Source organism: Daphnia pulex, chromosome 3 (genome assembly GCF_021134715.1).
Source record: "Daphnia pulex isolate KAP4 chromosome 3, ASM2113471v1".
In the NCBI taxonomy this organism is placed as follows: Eukaryota; Metazoa; Arthropoda; class Branchiopoda; order Diplostraca; family Daphniidae; genus Daphnia; species Daphnia pulex.
Window position 1 is genome coordinate 8,147,425 of NC_060019.1, and position 25,498 is coordinate 8,172,922.

The 25,498-nt window shown below is 45.3% G+C and overlaps 1 protein-coding gene and 1 long non-coding RNA gene across 9 annotated transcripts; both read left to right on the forward strand.

The window, feature by feature from the left end:
- The first annotated feature begins 200 nt into the window (after positions 1-200).
- Positions 201-19,223, forward strand: LOC124190571 (protein TANC1-like). 2 transcript variants are annotated; one of them, XM_046583321.1, is made up of 18 exons: positions 201-963; positions 11,225-11,671; positions 12,675-12,976; positions 13,614-13,707; positions 13,788-14,240; positions 14,321-14,479; positions 14,543-14,653; positions 14,723-15,174; positions 15,260-15,478; positions 15,557-15,750; positions 15,822-16,683; positions 16,766-17,347; positions 17,419-17,590; positions 17,658-17,839; positions 17,925-18,094; positions 18,165-18,369; positions 18,442-18,542; positions 18,616-19,223. In XM_046583321.1, exons 1-18 carry the CDS (start codon positions 891-893, stop codon positions 18,839-18,841), a joined length of 5,004 nt encoding a protein of 1,667 aa, XP_046439277.1. In that variant the 5' UTR covers positions 201-890; the 3' UTR covers positions 18,842-19,223. The 2 variants fall into 2 exon arrangements, with proteins under 2 accessions (XP_046439277.1, XP_046439279.1); XM_046583323.1 differs by having other exon boundaries at positions 12,675-12,968; positions 13,612-13,707.
- Positions 19,224-22,468: 3,245 nt separating this feature from the next.
- Positions 22,469-25,046, forward strand: LOC124190572. Of its 7 annotated transcripts, none has more exons than XR_006873003.1 (6): positions 22,469-22,589; positions 22,877-23,293; positions 23,381-23,510; positions 23,598-23,887; positions 23,950-24,094; positions 24,549-25,046. It is a non-coding gene; the product is annotated as an uncharacterized LOC124190572 (long non-coding RNA). The 7 variants fall into 7 exon arrangements; XR_006873005.1 differs by lacking the exon at positions 24,549-25,046 and adding an exon at positions 24,203-24,517 and having other exon boundaries at positions 23,950-24,088; XR_006873007.1 differs by lacking the exon at positions 24,549-25,046 and adding an exon at positions 24,203-24,517 and having other exon boundaries at positions 23,381-23,488.
- The last annotated feature ends 452 nt before the right edge of the window (positions 25,047-25,498 follow it).

Sequence of the window (25,498 nt, forward strand, 5' to 3'; positions counted from 1 at the left end):
GAAGAGAAAAAGGTCTCAGCAGGGTTCTCTGGTCACTTTTGCTTTGGAAAAACAAAATGGCGGATAGACCTAAAAGTCGTAAGGGGGGAAGGGAGAGAAAAAACCCCAAATCAAAAAATAAAAGAGGGAGAGAAAGAAAAAGGAGGAGGTGGCAGCCGGTGGGAGGTGCTATAGTGTCAAAAAGGGCCGTCTGCTGGTTCACGCTGAGTCAGTTCAGCTCGATCGAGTCCGAGGCAACACGTGTCCAAGTGCGGCTCTCTCCCCCAAACAATTTTTGTTCTTTTCTTATCAAGTGCCTCGTGTTGCTTCAGGTGGAACTTATTACTAGTGATTCCGCCACGTGCAAATTAACTTTTTGATCGAAATTAATGTACAGCCGTTTCAAACATTCTTGTGTGTAATTTCTGGATAAATTTTTCCACCGGTTGTTGTTTGGGCAACATTCGTCTGCAACTGGAATTTCGCACAATCCATCATCGGTGCTGGCGCCCCCGTCTCACGCTCTTTGGGAAAGTTTGACGCTCAATTGACTTTTACAACGCCGTTCAATCACTAAAGAAGAAAGAAAAAATCTAGTTGCCCGTCAAAATATCTCTCCAACCTAAATATTATATGTATTGAATTGAATCAAACAACACGATCGAGTGGCCAGCCGCCCGCCATGATGGCACCAGCAGCAGCGAGAGGGCAAAGTGCTTTGGTTTATTATTGCCATCGCATTATATAACAAGAAAACAGAAAAAAAAATTCCTCGAGTGAAATTGGATCGGTGAAATTCTAAACAGGAGCCGGCCAAAGTGATAATCAGATCATCAAGTTGATTCCATCCCGACTGTGGGGGGGTTTACATTTCTTCAGATTGTCGTCGTCGTCGAATTAAGTAATAGAAAATGCCTTCCGAAACTCGCAGGATTGGATTACCACCGGCCAGAGCGTCTCTGCCGTCGTCGTTTCGCACTGTCGGTAAGGAGCCAATGTCCAACAACCAATTGGCGTCGAATTTCTTTTCCTTTTCTTATTTATTTATAAAACTGCACAAAAAGAATCAAATGGTTTTCTGCTGGACTGACGAGAAAATCCAGCCTCTCTTTATTACCTGTTGGTATATACGTGGTCATTGACGGCCATGTTTTCTTGTGTTTAACCTCGATGGTTGTCGCACAAGGTTGTTATTGAAACAGGTGACTGTTTTATTTTTGAATCGCCATTTCGTGGAAAATGTATGTGTTTATGGGGTCGTTTCGCATGCGAAAAATGTCCTTTTTCTTTCTCTCATATTTTTCCACGAAATCTCCCCCACCTAAAATGGCACTGGGAATGACTTATCGGTCGCTCCCGGGCCGGCACTAGTGTCCGGCAAATGTCGCCCATGGGAAAAAAGAGAAACTGGAGATTGGCTGGACAGTACACACGTCTGCTGGCCCTTTTTTCTCCTCCAAGTTGGCGCCAGTGTGTATAGTCAAAACTGGCCACTGATATCCCCCCACGTCCAGTTGCTCAATGAAATTTGTTTGTATATTTCCTACCAAAGAAGTGAGGGGGTTTCTTTTTTCTTATCGCCATTGCTCCCGCATTCTCCAACGACCGTCGTCATCCTCCTCGTTTGACTTTTTATGAACGAAATATTTCTCTCTCCTGTAGAAAGATACGGGGGCTGGCTAGTATCTCCCACGGGCAGATAACAAAAAACGTCCAAATTGAAGAAAAACGAACGTTTTAACAGTTGGACTATCTTTTAACGCATCTCGTCACGGATTCGCACGCACGCAATCCCGCCCACTTTTTTTTATTTTTTTCTTAGACGTGTGTATGTACAGTGTAGGGGTATTTGTTTTCTCTTTTTCTGTTCTGGTTTAATTCCCCCCAACACAAAATTGTTTTTTTTATTTTGTTGTTGTTGGTAAGAAGAGAAGATGAATCCTCTCTGCGTGTGCAATCACACGGATCACTGCTGTTTGTCGGTCATCACGAAGATGCACAAGAGAAGGAGGAGGCGGCCGGGTCGTTATGAAAGATCGTCTACCCAGAACCCTCAAAAAACATTTTTTTTTTAAATTTATTTATCATATAAAGATGCAGGCAGCTATTTGGGAATGACAACAGCAACTAGATAAAAGAGAAAAGAGCAAATAAATTGCTTGATCATTCACTCGGGTCACGAGATTGATCACGAACCGGTTACGACACGAAATGGCCGGGCGAACAAGAAAAAAAGAAAGAGAATCTCTCTCTCACAGCCAAGGCAATTTTTTGGCTGATGAAGTGAGCAGATAATGCACACACACAAGACGGACTGAAAAGAAATTTATATTTATATAATTTAACTGAAGGAGGCCAGCTGCTGGAGAAAGGTTGTTTTTGATTCATCTGTATAATCGTTAACGAGCTAATCATTCGATCGATTCCCAGAGTCATTGAAAGGACGTCACGACGTGTCCGCTGTAGTTCGAATCGGATCGTGACGGTGGAATTGCTCACGAAAAAAACACTGCGGGGGTGGTTAGACAACGGCTCCTGCCGGCCCGTCCATCCGTCCGGCTCTTTTTTTTTAAAAGACCGACCTCAATCAAAGACAATGGACTCGTTGAATAGACTCAAAGGTCGGCGCCGTTGTAGTATATTAAGCTCCTTTTTCTCTTCGATTGCCGGTCGAACTTTCGACTTTTCGGGATTTTTCTCTCTCTCAGCTGGCCTGTTGTAGTAGTTTTAATCGGTAATCGACGGAGAGAGAAGCCGGTTCGTCGTCGTCGTCTTGTTACCCAACTCGGGCAACACCCATGTTTGATTGGTTCCCCTTTTGAGAGAAATAAAAAAATAAAAAAGGGAAACCCAAAATAACATTTTCGTTCTGTTTTTCTTTTCCCATTCAAATCTTTTGTGAGTGGCTGGACGTCGTTAAAAAGGGACCCATCACATAACCCATTGCCAATAACACAGAAATATCATTTCAAGAAACTCTTTTTTATATTTTTTTTAAAAAGAGTTAGAAAAAAGAAACGGCCAAATCAAAATCTACCGCGCCCTCCCATAAGTATCAAAAGAGATCGTGATGGCATCATTAACACGGCCCATCAAAGAGCTTCTTCTTCTTCTTACCGCACGCTGAATGATGGGCGGAGTGCCCACCTCTTTTTTAAAAAGAACATTTACACACAAGTTTATCCCCCCCACCTTTCCAGCTTCATTCGCTCGTGATGGACGTCATTGAATCACACACAAAAAATAGAGACTCTCTTTATATACATTTGGTGCGTGAAAGTCTAGTAGTTGTGTGTCTTGCGTGTGCGAGTCGTGTAAGATTTTGGACACGGGCCCAGTTTTTTGGACGTCTCGGGCCGTCCCCCATTCATATGTCAACGGATGCTGGAAATGTGTGGATGAATTTTTGTTACTTGTCCGACTGGGTTTTTGGGCCTCGCTTAAGAGTTGATGGACGAGTTTTTCTTTTACGTTTTTCTTTTACCTTTTGGGTTAGAGCCGGGCCGAAGGTTAAGATATCGATCACTGGCGAGTTGTCAATGGGCCCGTTATCGGAGTGGACGGCCCTCCCCCGACTGAACTCTTGTGGCGGCCTGGGTCACACAATTCTCTTTCTTCCTGTGAGCCTTACCGTATGTAATAACTGGACACTTTTTTAAAATTTATTTTAAAAGGCCGTTTTACGCCTCCCGTTGGGAGAAAAAGGGAAGAACAACGGCCAAGATGATGGAACAGAAGAAGAAGAAGAAGAAGAAGAGGAGGGTTTGAAAAAATGCTGAAAAAGAAGGTGGGAAATTCGACTCGGGTTACGTTTAGATTCCCCAAAGATCTTTCTTCTTCTTCATGGGCTGTAGTAGAGGCCAGCGGCGTTTCTTTGTTATCCGCAGTTGTGAAAAGAGAAAAGAGACAGAACGAAGGAGAAGAACGCAGGGGTGAAGGAAAACAAAAGAGATGGGCCAGCCCAGTGAAAGAAGAAAAAGAAGAAGATAACGGGCATCGGGCTGCTGTGTTAAGTCTTGACACGTTTTGTCAACTGCTGGCTGGTCTTTACTACACCGAGGCAACAAGTCAAAGGGTCGGGAAAAAAAACAACGGGGGTGTAGTCGTCGTCGTCGTTTATATTTGCCTGAGCAGAGAAGAAGAGATGAGGGGTAAGAAAAAAAGATGGTGGAGGAAAACGAGATAGGAATAAAGCAGTGGCAACACCACCACCACACCAGAGTCTTGGATAGTGGGGGGGGGGGGGGGGGACTCTTGTCTGTGTAGTTTGATCTTGTTCTGCCATTCTTTTTTTTCTTTTCTTGGCCCTCTCTTGTATATCTTCTCATATGCATACAAAAGAAAGTGGAGGGGAGAAAAGATGAAAACCAACACCCAAAGTCATCCAGCAGGGGCTGTCTTATCCAGCAGCTACTTGGTTTACCTTCTTTTCTGATTAGAATTTCCACTTGTTTACCATTTTGATGTAATTTTTTCCCGACTTAATCAGACTGTGTTAATGAGCCTAATCTACATTCGAGAAATGCTCAAGTTGATACAGGGGGAAAATAAGAAGAAGAAATGTTTTGTGTGGGGCTTCTTCCTCCGAGGTCCCCCAACGGTTCGCCACTTCCGCCCGAGCGAAGTTGTGTTGTAATCCGCACACGGCCATATTGGATGAGATGTTGAGAAACAATATCCTTCGACTCTTTTTCTACGTACCCTTATAATATCGTCACCACATTCTTGATATTATTATCATTCAAAGAAAGAAAGAAAGGGTCAAATTTCCCAGTAAGAAAAGAGAAAAGTGTCTGCCGGTAGTTGTGCGAAGGAAGGAAGGAGGGGATTATACCAGAGAGGGGAGAGTTAGCTTATAGCCATAAGTTAGTTAATTTATATGTCCTCTGGTTGATTGTTCATTACCTTTATCCGGTGCTCTCGGCAGGGAGAGAGAGAGAGAAAACTTAAAAAAGAAAATTACGAAAAATGTCTCGACTGTTTTTGGAAGTTGCTTATAGGAAAAGAGGAGAAATTATCCGGCAGAAAAGTGTGTTCGTGCGTCTCATCTCTTCTCGGTTTTTGTTGGAGAAATAAAACGGAAAATAAATACCCCGACGTGTGTATAAATACATGTATGATATACACAACAACAACACACACAGCAGAGAGTTGAGTGGAGGCGAGAGCTATAGGGACCTGCTTTACAAGTCTGTTGCCGAGGTGAAAATGCCAAGACAATAACAAGAAGAAGGTAACACAGACGGACAGACGGGGGACTGTAGGGGAAGAAGAAGAAGAAGCTAAAAAGGGCCAAGAAAGGGGGGAAAATGTGATCCTTGTATGTAGAAAAAACCCCGAAAACGACGTGCACGAAGAAGAGATGGTGGACGGAGTGATGTTGGTTGTTTCTATCCATTCATTATATCATCCCCGCACACGAAAAGGGAAAAAGAAAAATAAAAGAAAGAAGAAGAAAGAGACTTTATAGACGCACACAAATCCCGGCGGCTATAAGAGCGGACGGATGGAATGACTCTCGGCAAACGAACAAAAAAAAAACTTGTCAATGAAAACGGCCAAGAAGAAGAAGAAGAAACTCGGACGACGTAAAAGGCTATGGCCTTTTAAGGGGTTTCCACTGCAGCAGTTGTTCTCTTGTTTTGTTTTTCTTTCTGATTTTTACACACAGGGGCGAAGGAAAGAAAAAAAGGACGGCCAAGGGGTTTGTTTTGTTTGTTTAAAGATTTTTTAGTTGTTCCTTTATTTTTTAAAAGTTTTTTCCTTTTTTTCTGCCTCTGGAGAGTGTCGTCGTTTTTTTTTTGTCTTACCCAAAAAAAAGTTCTATTTTAAATGCTGGGCAGACGGAAACACGTAGAGATGTCCACCCCGAACAGGTTTCTCTTTCTTTTTCAACATGTCAGGTGTGACATTAGCAGCTGCTTCTGGGCCTGCAACAGATCAGCGCCAACAACAAAAAAGAGTCCGGCAACAATTCTCCGTATCTATGGGGCGGCCAGCAGGAGAGAGAGACCCTTCATTTCCTTATTTGGCTCAGTCCAGCACTCACGTCCATTTTTCTTTCTTTTTTTAAATAGAAAAATTTCACCCTCTCTCTTCCTTTTCACGCTGCAAGGAACGGGCAACATGGCCGACGTTTGTTCGCAGAGAAAACAACAATGCCCAGCCAGTCAGTCAGGGACGGACAATTTTTATTTTTTCCCCTCCGCGTGATTTCATTCTAGACGTTTTGAATTGTAGATTCAAATGACAAGTGCAGAAATGTTTGTGTGTGACGGACCCCCAGTGTATCTCTCTCGTGTCCTTTTTTTTCTTTCTTAAGAAAATTTTCCCTTTTTTGGGTTTTCCAGCTGCTGCTGGACCACCAAGTGGAGACCCCGGTGACTGTTGGGCGATGGATGGCTATTAGAAAGTCTCGCGAACGAGATGTTTTCGTTTTTTTTTATCCTGGAAAGTGTTTAGACGTGGTTCCATTATATTCGTTTGGAACCGAGTTGTTGTCTGCCCGTCTCTCTCTTGGCATTGGGTGGCCGTTTGTTCCCGCTGACAAACAACAAAACAAAACAAAAAAACGACCAGCGAATGACAAGATTTCCCCCCTTTTTGTCGACTGCGTGTCAACGGGCGACCAAAGTGGGCAGGCCGGCAATCTTCTTAAATATGCGCCGAGTCAAGACTTTTTTTTCGATTTGAAAAGAGACGAGTGAAAGTTTTGGTGGAACATTTTTCTCTCTTTAATTCTCTCCATCGTCTATTATCCCCCAACTCTTTTTTAAAATGACGTCACGAAAATGAGTGGCGTAAGATTACGGCCAAATTCTCATTGAAATTGCCCGAAAAGTTCCAAGCTTGTTGGGTGGGCTCGGTGTGTCTCATTTGCCATTTATCTAGTAGCGATGGCCCGCTTCATTGGCGGACGCCAAACGAATATTTGGCCACCCTTAATGGACGGCCCCTGCGGCCTTTATTTGAGACTGTGCTGCACAGATTTTTCGGCGTGATTTTGTCCGGTACACGGTAGTTTGCGGGGAGTAGTAGAGACCAGCACTTAAAACAAATGCCTCTAGTAGTCTGGACGACTTTAATATATTTTTTCGTTAATCTTTGGACAACATCTGCTGCTGCTGCTGGTCCAGCTGCAGTAGCGAAAAGTGGCCAGAGCGATTCTGACTTGACAAAAGCCGGGCAGGGCCGGGGGTAAGCCATGAGAAATGTACACACACAAAGAGCCGAGATTTTCCCATCGACTTTGGGTTTTTTTTTTTATCCCGCGGGAGGCCGAAAACAACTTTCTTTTCGACCCGTTGTTGTTGTTGTTGTTGTATATTATTATATTACTGTAGAGTCAGGGGCGGCCCGTAGCTGCGGGGGAGGAACGCTGCAGCATCTGTCCGTCCATCTCTTTTTCTCTACAAAAGAAAAAAATTTCAAGTTACACACAAAGTCTGTGCTGGAAGAGGAGGCCGAGTAATAAAGAAATAAAAAAGAAGTTGTTGCCCAGCTCCTATTTGGCCTGCCAACTCGACAACTAAAGCAAAAAAAGTGGCCCAGCATATAAAGAAAAAAAGGGGGAAGAAGAGAGGGACGTGTGCGCTCCAATGGCTGCTGTGCATGGCAATCAACAATCTGGTGGCTGGCCTGGAAGACTTGATGAACGGCCTTACTCTCTTACTATTGACATCTGCGAGATGGGAGCCGAGAGATCAGGCCGGCCGAAAAAAACCTATTATTCCCGGCCAGCCACATTTATTATTATTTTTTTTTTCTGGACGTCGAGTTTTTTAAAAGATGATGAAAGAGTTTTGACTGAGATACTGTGTACAGCATCTGCTGTGCTGGGAATTTTTCAACAAAATTCTATTGGAGAAAAGTCGTGAATTTCCCAAATCAAAAGAATAACTGGATGATCTTTTTGATGATTGAATTTTCTTCTTTTCTATGCCGATTCAACTTCTTCTTTCTTATAGTGTATATAGCAGACTCTCTCTCTCATTTAGAAAGCCGGAGGGGTTGATTCAGGTAGGATGACGGACACGTTTAAGAATAGAAGAGGACGAAACAAAGGCAGACAATTCCCAGTTTCAACCGTTGCGCTTTGCATACCCAATGAATTCTTCGTCTTCCTTTTAGATTCTTTTTCTTTTTCTTATTTTTTCGTTCTTTTCCCAACTTTTTATTTTATTTTTCAAGGGATATAATATAAAAGCGGAGGAACAACAAGTCTGAGACGACCATTTTCTTGTATTTGGACTTTTTGGTGGATTTCTTCTTCTTTTTCTTGGTCTCCTCCCATCTCTGATTCTCTTCGTTTTCTTCACTTTGACTTTTGGAAAGTCGGGCGACGCGCACAAAAGAAAACGAGACGGAAATTGTGTAGAGCTGGGCTGCTGGCCCAATAGAAATTTCGAATTGTTCCCAACCTTTTTCGGTCATTTGACACAGCCAGGGCCAAAGTCTTTCCATTAATTTAAATTTTTGAAAAAATAAAATAAAAATGGTGTACATTGAGACTGTAAGCCAACGGTCCATGGAAATGCAATTGGGGGTAGAAGAGGAGGAAGCAGAAAAAGTGTAATAAAAGGACAGCGCGGGACGATAACAATTAAGCGGCCCACCAATAAAAAGAATATACTAATGCACGTTGTCTTTTTTTTTCTTCCACTTGTTTTTCTTCTCCTACTCTTGTCCAGGGCTTGTTTTTTATATATTTTATATTTTATTTCCTTATCGCGGTCATTCGGTATTGAATCGCTTCTCTCTATGGTCTCCTTCTTCTTCTTCTACTTCCCTATAGGCTATATGGACCCCTTTTCGGTTGGGTTCTATTCCTTCCCTGGACTTGTTGTTGTTGAAGCTCATTGAGCCCAGCCCCATGTGGAATGAAAAACACACGGTGTGTGTGTGTCTTATTTATCTCTATTCTCTATATACACACACAAGAGACTATCATATAATCCACAAGAAGAGCAGAAAACAGCAGCAGCAGCTCAACAACAACAACAACCAGAGAGCCATAAGATTTCTTGTTCTTTTACCCAGGCCCAGGCCAGGAGGCAGCTATAGAGTGGCTCGGACCCCACTGTAAATAAAAAAATATATTCTCAGGGCCTGCTGCTGTTACTTTGGCTGGATCGCCCCAACTGGCCTGGAGCGTTGCAGACGCTATGACTCATATCATAAATTCAGAGCGGCTCTCGTCCCTTTTCTTCTTCTTCTTTTTTCTTTCTTGGTGGAGGAGAAGGAGACGGACGGACCCAAGGATGAAGAAACGTGTCTTGGCTCACGTTGGGGGCCGGCCGAAAAGAAACCCCAACGGCGTCGTATACCTCTTCAGATGGAAAGAAAAAAAGGAAAAAAAAAAAAAATTTTCTTATTTCACTGTGGGGGATCACGCCAAGTTGCCATTGTATACACAAGGTATAGGACGGGAGTCGATCCCGACTTGTGGAGCCCGGGCCCACAGGCCGTCGTCGTGACCTACCCGTGAACTTTTCGAGAGTCCCTTATTTGTGTGAATTGTTCTGTCTCTTGATCCAAGAAACAGCCGGGCCCCATTGTAGAGACGGTACAACACACGTAACATAATAGAAAACGAGACTCTGTGTGTGTGCGTGGTTGTTTTTTTGGGTTATTTGAACGGCCCTCCCGCCGAGTCCAAACACCGGGAGCGTGTCAACCAGGTCGTCGTCGAATGGTTCACACCTTTTTTTTGTCTGTTTCTTTTTATACCTTTCATTAATTGGCTACCTGCCGAGTTATTAGATAATTCGGGGCTGATTAGCGAAATTCCCTTTGATTGTTTCTTCTATTATTATTATTATTATTTGACTTGACACTGGAAATCAATGGGAAATGATCAAATGATGATTTTCACGATTCGTTTCCCCTCATTTCTCTTTTTCTATGTTGTTGTTGTTGTTGTTTTTAATAATAAGTAGATGAACGCCTTTCTCTCTCTCGGCCGCCATCCGGCTGGATCTCCTCCCTTTTTTTACGTTTTTCTGATTGTCTTTTTTTTTTCGCTTGCCACAATGCGTCCCTTGATTAGTGATTTATGTACATGTTGTACATTGCCAAGAGCCGGGCCGTGTTTCTCTTACCAACAGCTCCGGATGGCGCTCTCTCGGTGTATTATTTAGTTGCTGTGGCGTGTTTCGTTCAGAAGAAGAAGAAGAAGAAAGAAGAAAGAAAAAGATCACGAATTGTATTTTTATAGATATGCCAGGTGTGTGCGTGCAGACATGATTTTCTTTTTCTTTCTTTCTCTTTCTGTGTGGAGGGGTTTGATTTTCTAATCATCTTCCCGCTCGCTAATCAGATGGAAAGGAGCTTAGCTGCTAGTTAACCCGCCCTGGGAAGAAGACCCCTTTGGCCGTGGGGTCTATAGAGAAGAAGAAGAAGGAGGTTGTGGAATCAGATGAATCGATTGATATTCCTACAACATCCATCACCCAGTGGATATGATTCCATCGGCTCATACCACCACCACCAGTCCACCACCACACAAATACATATAAATAAATATTATACCAGAAGAAGAAGAAGAAGGAGAAATCTGCATAAAATATTCAACGCAACAAGTCTATAGTATTGGGGAGGAGATGCGCTGCTTTGGGAACGGGAGAAAATGCGTCCCGAGTGACGGGTGGGTGTGGAAGGAGTCGGCCCAGCCCCAGCGGAGGGAGAAACTGGAGAGGAGGTGAAACGAGAATAAGGAGGACGCGGAATGAAATGGAGAAGAGAGTAGAGATAAACGGTGTGTGTGTGGATAAAGAGAGAAAGAGAGCCGGACTGGAGTCAGCTGATCTCTAACTATGGCCGGCGATGCGTCTGGGGCGTCTATCTGTATCCGGCCATCGCATAATGGATGAGTCCGATGATGCCACTGATATTATTTTCCATCCCTCTCTCATTCGACACACACACACACACACTCACTGGGGGCTCATTTCGGCTATTCGACCCCCGACAACAACAACAACAACTTTTTCGGATTTTTTATTTTCTCGATCCAGTCGCCGCATTTATCGCTTTTGACCGATCGCTGGATGTGAACATTCTTCACATTCTACTTGTCATTTCGACCGTGAAATTGAACTTGTCCAACGTTCAAAACCCAAATACGATTTTTTTCCTTTTTGGTTCAAATTTTTCAATGCAAAAGCTCATCCATCATCCGCTTGTCTTTTTTCTTCTAACCTTTTTATTAAAAATAAATTTTCTCTTTTTCATTTCATTTAAAAAGATTTCGGTAGTTCGGTGCGGAAGTTGATCGGATCGAAATCGAGTTCGCCGGCGGCGCATGGGACTTGTGCCACCGCTAACGGATCACCGTCGGCAGCAGCAGCCGCATCCGCCGCTCCGTCGTCGTCGCGATCGTCCAGCAGCCCGGCCAGCAAATTGAGCAGCTACTTCCAGCGCTCATCGTCGGCCACCTCGTCGGGCTTCCGGCGCAACGGCCACCTCCCGTTGGCCGGCAGTTTGAGCGGCAGCAGCCTCGGCTTGAACTCTGGCGGAGTTGCCCAGCGATCGGCCCAGTCCCAGCCGCCATCGGTGCTGCCCAACGACTTGTGCCCGAGTTGCCTGATGCCTTTCGACAAGAACCGCAAGCGCCGATTGATCGACTCCTGCGGACACGAGCGATGCTACGCCTGTCTCTTCTCCAGTGAACTTTGCCCACTCTGCTCGCCAGGTATAGACAACAACAACAACAACAACCTCAATCCAATCAAATTGAAAAAAAAAGAACCTTCATCATCCACCTGGGGGCAGGTGTGAGTCACGAAAGTGACCGGGCCGAATCGGGGTATCTCGGTAGCTGATGGAAAAGCCCGAGAGAGAGAGAGTCAATTGGGTTGTGTGCAATCTGCATTTACTAGGAGCTATCGTCTCTTTTTATTATTATTATTTTCTGAGTCATTTTGAGAAAACTGGCCGTCGGCGGTGGATTTTATTTTATTATTTTTTTATTTGGCCCGTCGTTGGCAACGGCGGAGTTGGGCGCGCGGGAAGATTTGAGAAATCGATTAGAAAAAAGTTTTTGGGCGCGCGAGTGTGGGCCGGCATCTGCGATTAGCATCAGACAACACGCACAACTTAGAGGCGGCCATTGAGGGACATTGAAGAGTTTGATAGACCCGCGCGCGCGCACTTTGCGCCGCAACAACAAGACACACACACACACACACGCCGGACTATCCAAAATTGGGATGATCCCTTATTAGAGCTCTAGACGAGGGCCCGGCCCGGCAGCAGCAGCAGCTGGCATGGCATACCCAATGAGCTATTGCCGGCCAGCTAGTCCAGTTGGAAGAACATAATCGAGTCAGAAAATAAAAACAAAATGGGAATGGCCTGATATTCGTTTGCAATCTTTCCATCAAAGCCGAGAAAATAAATGAGTGGCTCAGCTGTCGTGTAATGGACTTTTGAATTCGCCATATGACGCTGTCGCCATGACGACAGGTGGTGCTGGGCACCTATCAGATCATCGACGAGAGTGTTTTTCTTCTATTTCCTTTCTCAGGCTGGCCACACGACTCGCTTTGAATGCTAATTTGTGTTTTTCTCGATTATGTTTTTCGTGTTTTTTTTGGGGTTTGAATCGCATTTTGATTTTCGTTTTATTCTTTTTGATTCTGGCTCTGTCCGCCTTGGTGTATTTCTTCTGTGCACTGGGCTGGATCAATGCGAAGGCCATCCACCGGGTAAGAAATTGGTGGGCGGCAATCAGCATCATGGCCGTCTGGCCCTGTTGAAATCCAGGACGGTGGGCAGCAGCCACGAGTTGAATGTTAAACATGACGACGACGACGAGGGCTCTGCATCCGCTGCTGCCACTGCAACTGTCATCGCCCATCACCCGTCGTTCGCCCTCCACCACCACCAGCAACAACAGCAACAACATGCGCCGTCGCCGCCGCCTCCACTGCGCTCCAAAGTCAAAACCAACGGCCATTTGATCCCCTACATGCAGCAAAAGCAACAGCAGCAGCAGGTAACTTTTATCATTCAGTCGAGTCACGTGTTTAGCCTCTTGTTTCTTCCTTCCTTTCTCTTTAACTTTATTTTTAAATATACTAATCAAAATAACATCTGAGCTCATCCATTATACAACAACCCTCTACTCCCTTTCCTCTCCCCCACTCGACAAGCAGACGGGAGAAGACTGTCGAGACTGGGCGAGGAGGGAGAAATCCCCCACAGCTGAGCTCGCATGAGATATTCCTCAATCTGTGTCATGCATTTCTAAATCGATGGGGGCAGACGGGAGAGTACTATATCTCATTCTCTCTCGGATGCATCCGCACTCCTTTTTTTTGTTTTTGTTGGCTGCTGCTCCTGGACTTTTTTTTTTCTCCCTGGGAATAGCTATTCATTATTAGTATTTTCAAAAATAAAAATAAAACCTGTTGATGCTATCGTTGACCATAAGTGGGTCCTTTGGGAGGAATCCGTTGTCTCCCCCCTCCTCCCGTCTGTGTGTGTGTGGTAGAAAACGGAAGGAGATTATGCAAATGACTATGAGAAAAATACTAGACGAATGTTTAATCATTCATGATAAAAAAAAGAAACAGGTCGTGGATTTCATTGAATTCATTTATCTTTTTTTTTTTAACTGGAAATGTTTTTAGATTTACGTCGAAACGAGAAACGCTTCAGAGAGAGTGACCGGATTGCCTCCAGCTCCCGGCACTTCCTGCCGTTCCCCGACTCCTGCCAGCAGTGGTAAGAGATTTGACATTTCCGTTTCTTATTTCATTTTAAACCGGAATGAATCAATTGTCTTAATTTTTGAATTTTTCTAGCTGTCACTTCGCCTTTCGTCCGTCGCAAGACCATGCCTTCTAGTCCTTCCATATCTCCGCGTTCCAGCCGCTCCATGTGGAGCTCCCGCCGGCTGGTCCGTCACAACGGCAGCTCGCCGTCGCCGGCCCGCTCTTCGGCCGCCACCGATGCCTCCGATCACCACCAGCAGCTGCAGGAGCAGCAGTCCGTCTACGGACAGTGTTCCCAGGGTCCGTCGTCGTCGAGGAGACGTCGAGCCAGTCCGTCTCCGTCGGCCGGCAGCGAAATGATGAGCCGATTGGGGCTCCTATTCGGGGCCGAGGCCCGCAATTCACGCAGCCCATCCAGCGGACGCGGAAGCGCCACGCTCATGAGCGCCCGCAGCCAGGATTCCTCTTCGTCCATGAAGAGTCTTGACGTTCCGGCCAATCGGGTCACCTCGTCCAACGCCAGTCCCGTCTCCACGCTCACCGGTATTTTTTTTTCAAATTCATTTTTTAAAATTTGAATTTTCTTCCCGCCATTACATTAACTTGTATTCCATGACGAACAGGATCGTCTGAGGCCGAGATGCAGTCGCAGGCTTTGAGAGAGGTTCACGACCACTCTTCCGACAGCTTGGGCTCGTCCCTTTCCATGTCGCTGGGCGGCCGGAGCGCTTCCGTTTCACCCGGCCCGTGTTTCGCAGCGTCACGACGCCATTCTTTAACCGGTAAAACTTCAAGTTTTTCCTCTTTAACAAGCAAACAGTTTGTAATATTTGCTTGGCTTTCAGTTTCTCAAGCCGGCCAACAAGCGGATGACTCGCACATGTTTGGCCAGCGACAGGCCCTGATTCGCCGATCCGCCCGCAACGGAACTGTTCTCGGCCCCATCGATCCCAAGAGTAAGTCGATCGAAACCAAAAGAATTGAATTAAAAATCATTTGTCATTTGACCTTGTTTTGTTTGACAGTTCGATTCGCCCAATTCCGGCCGCCGCTGCTGGCCCTCAAGCCGCTTTTCTTCCAGGTGCCGCAGCAAGAAAATATCGAGTCGCAATTCTTCTGGGGTCGATCCTGGATTTTCCGCGACATGGCGTCGCATTTGCTTCCGCCAACGTCGTCGTCGTCGTCGGGCGGACAGCCGATGGAAATGGCCGGCTCGAATCGTCGCGGAGTCATCCTCAGCGGTGCTACCGGAAGCGGGAAAACTTGCGTAGCGCTCCAGCTGGTCGAATACAGCTGCTTCGGCCGCTCGCGGATCCCCATCGCATCGGCTCCCACTCGGGCCGAGTGCATCTACGAAAATCCCTACTCCAGCACTTCCGGCGAATCCATTTACGGCCGGATTCACACTCCGGTCCCTCCGGCTGCCGAAACCATCCAGTCATTGGCCACCAGAGTGGTGGCCTACCACTTTTGCCAGGTATGAAACTTAATTTAATGATTATCTAATTGATCTTCAACGCAATTTCTGACTGGATCTGATTGAATTTGATGAAATGCCACAGGCTGACAACAGCAGCACGTGTCTGGTTCCGGATTTCGTTCATTCGATTGCGGCCCAGTTGTGCCAGGCGCCCCAGTTGGTGGCCTTCCGGCAGCTGCTCCTCTCCGATCCTCACCTGCAATCGCTGCTCAGTCTGAAGGAGTGCATTGCCAATCCTCACAGCTCATTCGTCAACGGCATCCTGGAGCCGCTGTCTTCCTTGAAACGATCCGGCGAAGAGGTAATCGACTGCCGATTTCATTCACAAAGAGAAAATAAATGAACCAAATTTAAATTGTTTGATTTATTTTTCTTCCAGGGCGGTTTTCCAACGTGCCTTATGGTGGTGGACGGCCTGTGCGAAGCCGAGTACCACCGGCCGGATTACGGCGACACCGTCAGCAGTTTCCTGGTTCGACACGCCCTCCAGTTCCCCAATTGGCTGAAAGTTGTCGTCACTGTCCGGTCTGGATTGCAGAATATCACCCAGCTCCTGCCATACGCTTCGATCTCGTAATTTTATTCGCCATTTAAAAATGAATTCAATTGGCATTTAAATTAATTTCTTGATTTACCTGCTCCAGATTGGATGCACCCGGTGCCGGCGACTGGCCCAACAAGGATCTGATGGATTACACGTGCCATCGAGTCAACAATTGCGCCACCATTCGAAGTAACGTGGCCATGGCCGGCGTCAAGAGTTCTTCCGGCTCGGAGATTTACGGGACGGTCGGCAACGGAATCAGCGGGACCGGCTCGCAGGGTCAGGTGGCCCGTTTCGCCGCCCACCTGAGCGGCCTGTCTCGAGGCAATTTCCTCCACGCCAAGATGGCCCTGGATTTGATCGAGCAAGGCCACCTGGTGACGAAATCCGCCTCGTTCAAAGTCCTGCCCGTCACCCTCTCCGAGATCTTTTTGCTTAACTTTAATTTGCGCTTCGCCAGTCTGCGGGCCTACGAGCGAGTCCAGCCCATCCTGTGCGTCTGCCTGGCCAGCCTCAATCCCATGAGCCTCCTGGAAATTTACCACTCGGTCAACGCCCTGCTGGGCGCCGAGCCGCTCACCTGGGAGGAGTTTATGCAGCGAGTCAAACTCCTCAAGGGCCTCCTAGTCCAGCGCTCCGACGACACGTACATGCTCTTCCATCCGTCGTTTAGAGAGTGGCTGGTCCGGCGTGAGGACGGCGAGAACACCAAGTTCTTGTGCGATCCCCGTACCGGGCACGCTGCCATTGCTTTGAGGCTCTCACGTCTGGAGGCTCCGCTGGATGCCGAGAAAACCATGGAGCTGGGCCATCACATTCTCAAAGCCCACCTCTACAAGAGCTGCGGCCCAGAGATGGCCGTTCCCCCCCGAGATCTCCAGGCCGTCTGGGTCGCCCTGAGCGCCGACGATGTTTCCGCTTCTCTCGGATCCATCCGCAACCTCTTCAGTCCTAACGTCAAGGTAATTTGAAATTTGATCGGATCCCGTCAAAAAGAAAATTGCCAAATTGTTCAAACTTTTTGGTTCTGTCTATTTTGCCCAGGTCTCTCGACTGCTGCTCCTTGGCGGTGCATCCGCCGACCACATTACGGAAATGCGGGGCAACAGTCCGCTGCTGTGCCTCTACGCCCAGGAGGGTCTCACCGAAATGGTCTCGCTCCTGTTGGAATTCGGAGCCAATTGCAACGTCACCACCAACAGCGGAGTGTCGGCCCTGTCGCTGGCGGCCGAGCGCGGCCACTGCGACATTGTCCGCATGCTGGTCCAGAACGGCGCCCAGCTCAGTCAGGTGGACAACGGCGGCTCGTCGGCTCTGCTCTACGCCGCCCAGATGGGCCACCTCAACGTGGTCGGCTACCTGCTGTCGTGCGACTGGCCGGCCGACGGTTTCAGCGACAACGAGCTGACGCTGTCCGAAGCGGCCCAGCAAGCGTTGATTGTAGCCGCCGGGCAAGGGCACGCCCAGGTCCTGGAATTTCTACTGGACATGGCCGAAGTCAGAGTCAATTTGCCGGACAGTTTGCGCGGGCACACGGCCCTCACAGCTGCTGCCACAGCCGGCCACCTCGACATCTGCCGCATCCTCGTTCGGCGCGGGGCCAGTCCCGCTGTTACAAATCTCACGGTATGTTATTAATTGAATTGAATTGAAATTTAAAACAAATGGACAAGAGATCTGATGATTTCTGTTGACAGGATGTGACCGCGTTGATCTGCGCCGTACAGGAGGGCCACTGGGAAGTGGCCGAGTCGCTTCTGCAAGAATCGACGGCTTCAGTCGACCAGACGGACGGAATTGGCCGCACCGCCTTGATGGTGGCGGCCGCTGAGGGCCATTTAGGTGTTATGGAACTTTTGCTTACCAAAGGTGTGTACCTGTTTCACGTTGATCTTTTAATTGGATTTTATTTTAAATCAAATTATTAACCACACAGGAGCGGACGTCAAGAAAACTGACAAGGAAGGTTTGACGGCGTTGAGCTGGGCCTGTCATCAAGGCCATCGTCATGCCGTAATGACACTGCTGGACAAAGGCTCTAGTGTCAATGCCATTGATAAAAACGGACGTACGCCGCTGGATCTCGCCGCCACTTGCTCCGACCCTAAAATTGTCCAGGTAAAACAAATTTCAATCATTTTTTTTTTTAAATAGTACGAGTTTTGGCGGGTTATTTGATTAATTTTTTTAAATTTTTAAACAGATTCTCTTGGAGAAAGGTGCAATTCTAGAACATGTGGATTTGCACGGAATGAGACCGCTCGATCGAGCCATCAGCTGCCGCAACACGCCCGTCGTTCAGGCCTTTTTACGGCGCGGTGCTAAACTTGGGCCGGCCACCTGGGCTCTTGCTGCCGGCAAACACGACATATTGTAAGTCTTTTGTCTTAAAACGATTTGGCAGTTTATCGAAAAGATTTAACGCAACATTGTTATGCAACAGGTTGATTCTGATGGGCAAACTATTAGACGACGGCAACACGCTGTACAAGAAGCAACGACTGCAGGAATCCACCCAACGATTCCAGTACGCCCTGAAAAAATTCCCTCCGGCGGAAGACTATGGCGGAGCCGAATACCAGTCGGCCTTCCAACACTTGCGGATTCATCTGACGCTGAATCTTGCTCGATGCAAGCGCAAAATGGGGGTAAGATTGACGAGAGAAAGAGACGTATGTTGAAACTGAAATTGCATAACATTTTCTTTTTGGTCCGAAAAGGATTCCAATGAAGCCATCACCATTGCGTCGGAAGTGCTAGCCTTGAGACCGGATTCCTTTGAGGCTCTTTATGTCCGAGCCAAGGCAAGGCGTGACGTTGGGTAAGTTCACCTTGTCGTTCAAGTTTCTATTCGAATTCCAATTCATAATTTTTTTTTTATTTTTAAAAAATAGACAAACTGAACAGGCGTTGTCGGATTTAAATGAGGCCATGAAAGTAGCCCCACCTGGTAGGGATGTGCGAAAGGTTTTGCTGAAGGCCATCGAAGAGACCGAAAGTGCCCAACGGCTCCCTGGAACTTCCACCCTGGCCTTAATGGAAACATCTTCTGACACCATCCAAGACTGCTGCAGCAGCGGAGTTGGTTCCAGTTTGACTTCCACTTCCGAACGAGGTTAACCCCCTTTGCTGGGCACCACTGTTCGTTTGACCGTGCCTCTAGTGAAATAATTGTTAAAATATTTAGTTCAATGTAATTTTCGTCTTTTAACTTACCGTAAGTCTTGCAATTGGCGTGTTTCGTTCTTCCGAGATAATTTGTTTTTTTTTTCATCCGCTTTGGCGTCGGATCAAATTCTCAGTAGACGTCTCATAACTGAAATTCAATTCATTTCTATCAATTTTAGAACCAGCTCTTGATGATTATTAACTTATTGGCGATTCAATCAAATAATGACATTTGTAAAAGGTATCTTCTATTAAAAAAGCGTGACGGTTTATAGAAACAAAATGTTTTCACTAAGTGACATGTAAAAGAAATAAATGAAATCTATAGAACTGAGTAGAATGGACTCGGGTGTAGTTATTCTCAGCAGCCTTTTCAAGTTGATTAAAAGATTTAATCGGATCGTAGTAAAAAGTGTATTTCGAACAATAATCATTGATTACGATGATTGCTGTTGATCAAATATTCAGAGAATAAAGGCTACGGTTATTACTTTATAAAGGGTGTAGTTGCCGGTGCTGCCTTACTAGTAAAGGTAAGTTTACAATTTACTTGTTTTTTTTTCTCGGATTCAGTCTAATTTTCTTATTTTATTTTTAGGCGAACTTTGAACTTATTTTGGATGTACGGTAATGATGAAGGTGCCTTAGGTCGTCGTGACACTAGCGAAGAAGCAGCAAATTTGAACCTTGTTTTAGCTCAACAGCTTCATTACAATCAACTTGGTACTTGGCAAACAAAGCCCTTAAACAATCAAACAAATGAATAGGCGAAACAATTTTTTTTATTTTAATGAAATTTATTGAAATCAACTGACAGAACAGTGGCGACAAGTATCAAAAGTGAAACAAAAGAATCAAACACATGAAATTTCATCTTCCATCGGAAATATCTTATTAATGTCGCCGAATGAAGGTTTGTAGAGTCGGTGGAACCTTCTCTGCATCGTCGAATGGAATTCCACTTTGGCGTACGACTCGAGCAGCCAAGCAGCTCAGAGGCAGTGGCAGAGCGTCTCTGTTGAGCGAATGAAGGTTAAGCTCGTTATCCTCATCACGGTCGATTATTCGGTCTGGCCGTTCCTGGGAGAGCAGGCTTTGCCATTCCTGGAAGGTCATCAAGGGGGTCGTACTTCTGTTGTCCGTCTGGTCTATGTGAGCCCCGTATTCCAGCAGCAGCCGAGCTTGAGCAACGCTGCCACGATTCAAGGCCACCAAGTGGAGAGGAGTCGCTCCGTGCGAGTCGGCCGCGTTAGGATCGGCTCCGAGTCGAAGGATCCACTCGGTCACAGACAGCTGGAAATCCTCGTCTGAATCATCGTCGCTTTCGTCGTCTTCGTCGCGATAATCTCGAATCAGTTCAAAGTCCACGTCGTCCATTTCGTCCGCAGACATCACTTCGTCTTCGCCGTGTCCACACGACGGACATCCCCACACGCTATTGTCGTCACTGAAATCACTGAAGCTATCTTCATCCTTGGACGCACAAATGATGTCAAAGTCAAATTGGCTCTCGCCGGCAGGGTCATCAATCAAGTCGTCATTGCTGTCCAGCAGATCGTTCACCGTGTCGCTGTTGTTTTCAAATTCGCCATGATCCAAGTCGCTTGTTTCATCCAGGTCACTGCTGCCCATGTCGTCGCTAGTCACAGAGTCGCTGTCTCTGAACATCAACTCGTGAATTTCAGCGAACGCGTGACTCGTACTCTCCAGATGGCAAATCGCGTGGAGAAGATTCTGATTGGCGTTTCCCCATCGGTGATCTTTGGCTATGAAAAGGGACAGGCTGCGCTGGAACTGTTGACGATCCACGACACTCCATTGTGGCACCAGCTGGTGGGCCCAATAAATCAATCCCACGATGAAACTTGCCAGACCGAGCCGAGTGCTTGGGTCAATCTTTTGCTGTCGGGGATTTTCTTGGAGATGCGCCATGTACTGAGTGGCAAAATCGAAGGTGGCCATCAGATTGGCAAACGGAAACTCTTCTTGTTCCGGATTCTCTTGCAGATTGGTGATGCTCGACAACATGATGTCCAGGGCCCAGTTGATGATTCGACTCGTCTTTAATCCCTTCCACTCAAGTGATTGTGATTGCTGCAGAACGAGCGTCAGTATGTGGATGGCGCGGCCGCTCTGCCCTTGGCGGAAGGAACACATCGAAGCCCATTGGGACAAGAAGGTGAGATTGAAGATATGGACACCAGGACGGACCATGTCCAGGACTCGCTGGCTGACCAAAACTGCTTGGGTGAAGAGCTCGAGTCTAGACAGCTGCTCCAGTTGTTCTAATGTGGTAAACTCGGAAGTCAAGCCGAAAGCCGTGCCATAAGCGTCCGATGGAAGAATCGTTTTAGGTATTAGGTCCGGTTCACCATCGACCGTCGACTGGCGAAGATGCGTGGCTGCCCTCCAGTACATGAGGCCGTTTTGCGGGGCTGGATGCGTTTCGTAAAAGTAAAAATTGACTGCACCCATCAGTTCCAGAATGTTGATCTTTTCCTGTCGGCCGTTGGGACTTGAGACGATGGATTCGATCATTTGGGCGGTTTGCTGATCCGATTCCACTTCCATGGAAAGAAGATAGGCGGCAATGTCCAATTCTCCGCAAACGATAGCCGCGTACAGTGCTGGAACGTCCAGGTATTCGACACCATTCCACACCATTCGTCCAATTTGCTCGATGGGAACGCCCAGTTTGCCGACCAAGAATTTGACCATGTCCAAGTTTCCTCGGCGGATGGCCACCAGAAGAGGGGTCTGCCCATGTTCGTTGTACGATTTTGACAATTCGGTAGTCACTTTCGGTCCGTGGATGTTGAGAGTTTTAATCAAATCCTCCCTGGAGCCTCTGGTTACAGATTCGAAAAATGCTTCGCAGTCCGCGTAAGTTATCAGCTGAGGATTCGTCGCGGGGTGCGGGTACGAGGATGGTGGCGAATAATTTTTCGGAACTTGTGTCAACACTCTTCTCCATTTCTTGACCACTCCCATATCATCGTCGTCGTACCAGAATCTTTTCCAAACCTTTCTCACTACCATTTCAACATTCGCTTCCATTTTGCTTGCTGGTTTTAATCACAGTAACTTTATCTAGAAGGCGTACCTTACAGATGGTGTACAATGGGATCATATGCGGTGGCGATCCCTTATTTATGAAAAAGAAGGGCAAATATTTGTTTGCAAGTCGACTTTCTCCTACAATTACGACTATATCTCGAAATTGTGTCAACCAATTAACTTGAATTTTGTTGCAGTGATTCCGTTTGAATTATTCAAATATTAATCAGTTGTTTTATTTAAGGCAGAGTAATACAGTTTTATTTAATTATCGTTTCGATTCAAGATTCGTTCAGTTAATTCGCGCCGATCGTTATAGTGCGTAATATGGCCGCTTGGGGTGAATTGTGCAACAATTACGACATTATGTCAGTGCATGTGCATTTCCAATTTACTCAAACAGAAAGCGATTAAAATTTTGTGTTAATTATAAGAAAGTAGAAACAAATTTGTGTGTTTAATCACACATTCACACATGCCTGCTTTCTACAGTCTGGTAATTGGTAATAGGACAACACCGCTCATTATTAACGACATTCGCATTTCGCAGTTCGGATTTCGGAAGGTCGTCTGCACTCTGCAGGACTGCAAAAGCTGTTTTTGTAAGGTTTAGGTGTCACAGTCAACACAAACAGCATTGACGGTAAGGCTGGCATGAGTATTATATTGCTGCCAAGTTGCAATCTGAGTTGTATGATTCTAGTGAGCATTTGGTATAACGCGGCCACGGGTGTCTCGTTATACCTTCTAAGTTCTAACGTGATTGTAACAAAGCAGCCAAATGAAGTAAATGTTTGAAACAGCCCATTTTTAGATCACATTGGTGCTAAAAGTGAGGCATGGATTATTTTTCCTGGATTGGATCTCCAATCTCCCCTATTGAAATTGTGCTACAAGTAGATTTACTTTTGTTTTGTGTGTTTTCATTAGGTCAAAATCATCCTACTACTAGGCTCCAATGAAACAAATCTAAGCTTTTCAAGTGCAGTGTGACTGCCAAAGTTACCTCTGCCCATGGAGACGCCAGCAATGTAGAACAAATACTTAAAGCTACACCAACACTCATCTATATGTGGACTGCCATCAGCAGGATGTTTGCCTGAAACAAGAAGAATTCCAATCTCCAGTCTACATGGTGATTGGCGTGGATTACAGTTCCACTATCGGCAACAACAACAAAATCTGTTGAAGAAAAGACACTGAGAAGAACGTCAATGCTGGTGTGGAATCGTCGATACAGGCAACCCAGTTTTGCTTACGTGTTTAAGATTCAACGGGAAAAAATCGGGATATTCGTTCAACATCTTCTACAGACATCCCTTACAATGTGAACAACAATATTATTGAGTAAGAATTCAACAACTCGTGATTGTGTGATTTGGTGAAAATAACTTTTTTAAATGTTTTAACGAAATTCCTTATTTCTCTTTTCAGACTGTAATCTTTGAGTTATGACCATCTTGGAAGCGAATGCTGGTTCATTGCAAAACACTTCTTTGGCAGTTTGTGATTTGTGATGGTGGTTTCTTGGGGGAAAACTATGTAGATATAAATCACAGACTTGGTATTTTAACTGTGAACTAAACCTTAATGAAAAGGCTATTTGTTACTCTAATTTAATGTATTTTTTTTTTTTTCTCAACTTTTGTAGGTCATATGCTATTTGGATTTTAAATGGAAAAAAATCACAAACAGCCCTTCAGCTTATCTTGCTAAGTGCTTACGCAGTTAAGCTGAAAATCCATCCGTTCCGTCCAGCCCAGTCGTCCGTGGATGCCGTCCGTGGCTGTCACTAGGTTGCTGGTGGCTAAAATTAAGTCCGTCTCTTCTTTAGAGCAGACGATATTTCGCCATTTCTTTTAGAAGACGATGTTTGATTGACAGTTCGATGTGGTTTATTACGGGATACTCTTTTTCCTGAAATTTGTCGTCATACTAATGGTAATTCCTGCTTGTATTCTTTAAAGTTATCAAATGTAATTTTTTGTGTGGTAAATTAACAGGTAACATAACTACCCTACAATCTATACTTGGCAATTCCATCTGATCATGGCCTGAAACTGGTGTTCATTTACCCAAAATGTCGTCTTTTCTGCATGTACCGGCTCTACGTTTCGTCTCATGCAGAAATACTTCAGAACAGTAATTGTAATTATGTTAATCAATTTTTTAACCCTAAGGTTTCACACATTTCGTTATTTGATGGTTTGTTTCTGATAGTAATTGTGTTTCTATTTTTCTATTAACAACCTGAAGTCTGAGCTTCTTCATTCAGTCCAACGTGGACATGGATTTGTTGTTGCCAGCTGGCGAAAGGTGTTCCTCTTGCAAGCTTGCAGTTGTAGCTTTCTCGATAGGTTGATACAGAAAGAATATTTCTTACAGCAGTGGAGAGTAAAATGTTCCAATTTGTATTTAATCTTAAATGAGTCGTCTAGTTTCATTAAAAGTTTATTTCAACAATAGCTATCAGATTTATAATGTTTTCAGAATATTTGGCTTAACTATTGAAAACAGCATAGTGACATGAATTTTTCATTTCAGAATTCAAGACAGCATTTCCATTGATGTTGAAGATTAATTCTTTCCATTTTGGTTACAGGTTTATCTTGTATGTTCGCGTAGTTGCTGTCCGCTGTGGTACGTTGTTGCAGCCTATGCTGGTGATAGATCCTTCTGCATCAAGTTCAATTGGCCGTTTCTTGGTGCTGATGTTGTGTTACTGAAGTTGTATCATATTTTGTTAAATTTTCATCGTGACTTGCAGTTTACCGTTTATAAGTTCAGAAGCAACAAAAACAAATATGGGATGTAATGTCAACAAATAATTAACATGTTTCTGGGATTGGGATAGGAAAGTGGAGGATGTTGGAGGGGGGTGGGAGGATATGGATAAAAATTCAGTTAATCTATAACCCTACAAACGTTGCCCTACCAATTAATCTCCCAACCCCACAAACATATACCTTCCAATCCTTCAAACCACGAAAACATACACCTACTAACCCTTAAATTTATACCCTTAACCCTATAAACCAATGTTAAACCTTAACCATGTAATATCTGTAATAAATAAAAATAAATATATTAAATGAACCAATTTTTTATTTTCTTTTTAAAATGTCCAAAAAATTCAATAAACAGAGCGTCCGGTTCAAGACGTTTTTCTTCTGTACGAGTTAAACGCAACCCGCCACCACCGCTGCGGCAATGAGACAAAAAGCGATGGTTTAGTTTTGCGGAAATCTGCGTCATTAAAGTTACAAGTTTTTCAAACTCATCAACTTCTGTCGAATTTTGCATCTAGTCTACTAGTGCAAATCGCGATTCCATGTGTTTGGTAGTTAAGAAAATGGTTGTTTAAAAAACAAACAATGGTGAGTTTTTTTGGTTACTCAGAACAGTTGTTTGTTTTTTAAACGACCATTTTCTTAACTACCAAACACATGGAATCGCGATTTGCACTAACAGACTAGATGCAAAATTCTACGCGAGTTGTTGAATTAGAAAAATTTGTAACTTGACTGATGGAGATTTGCGCAAATAATAAAC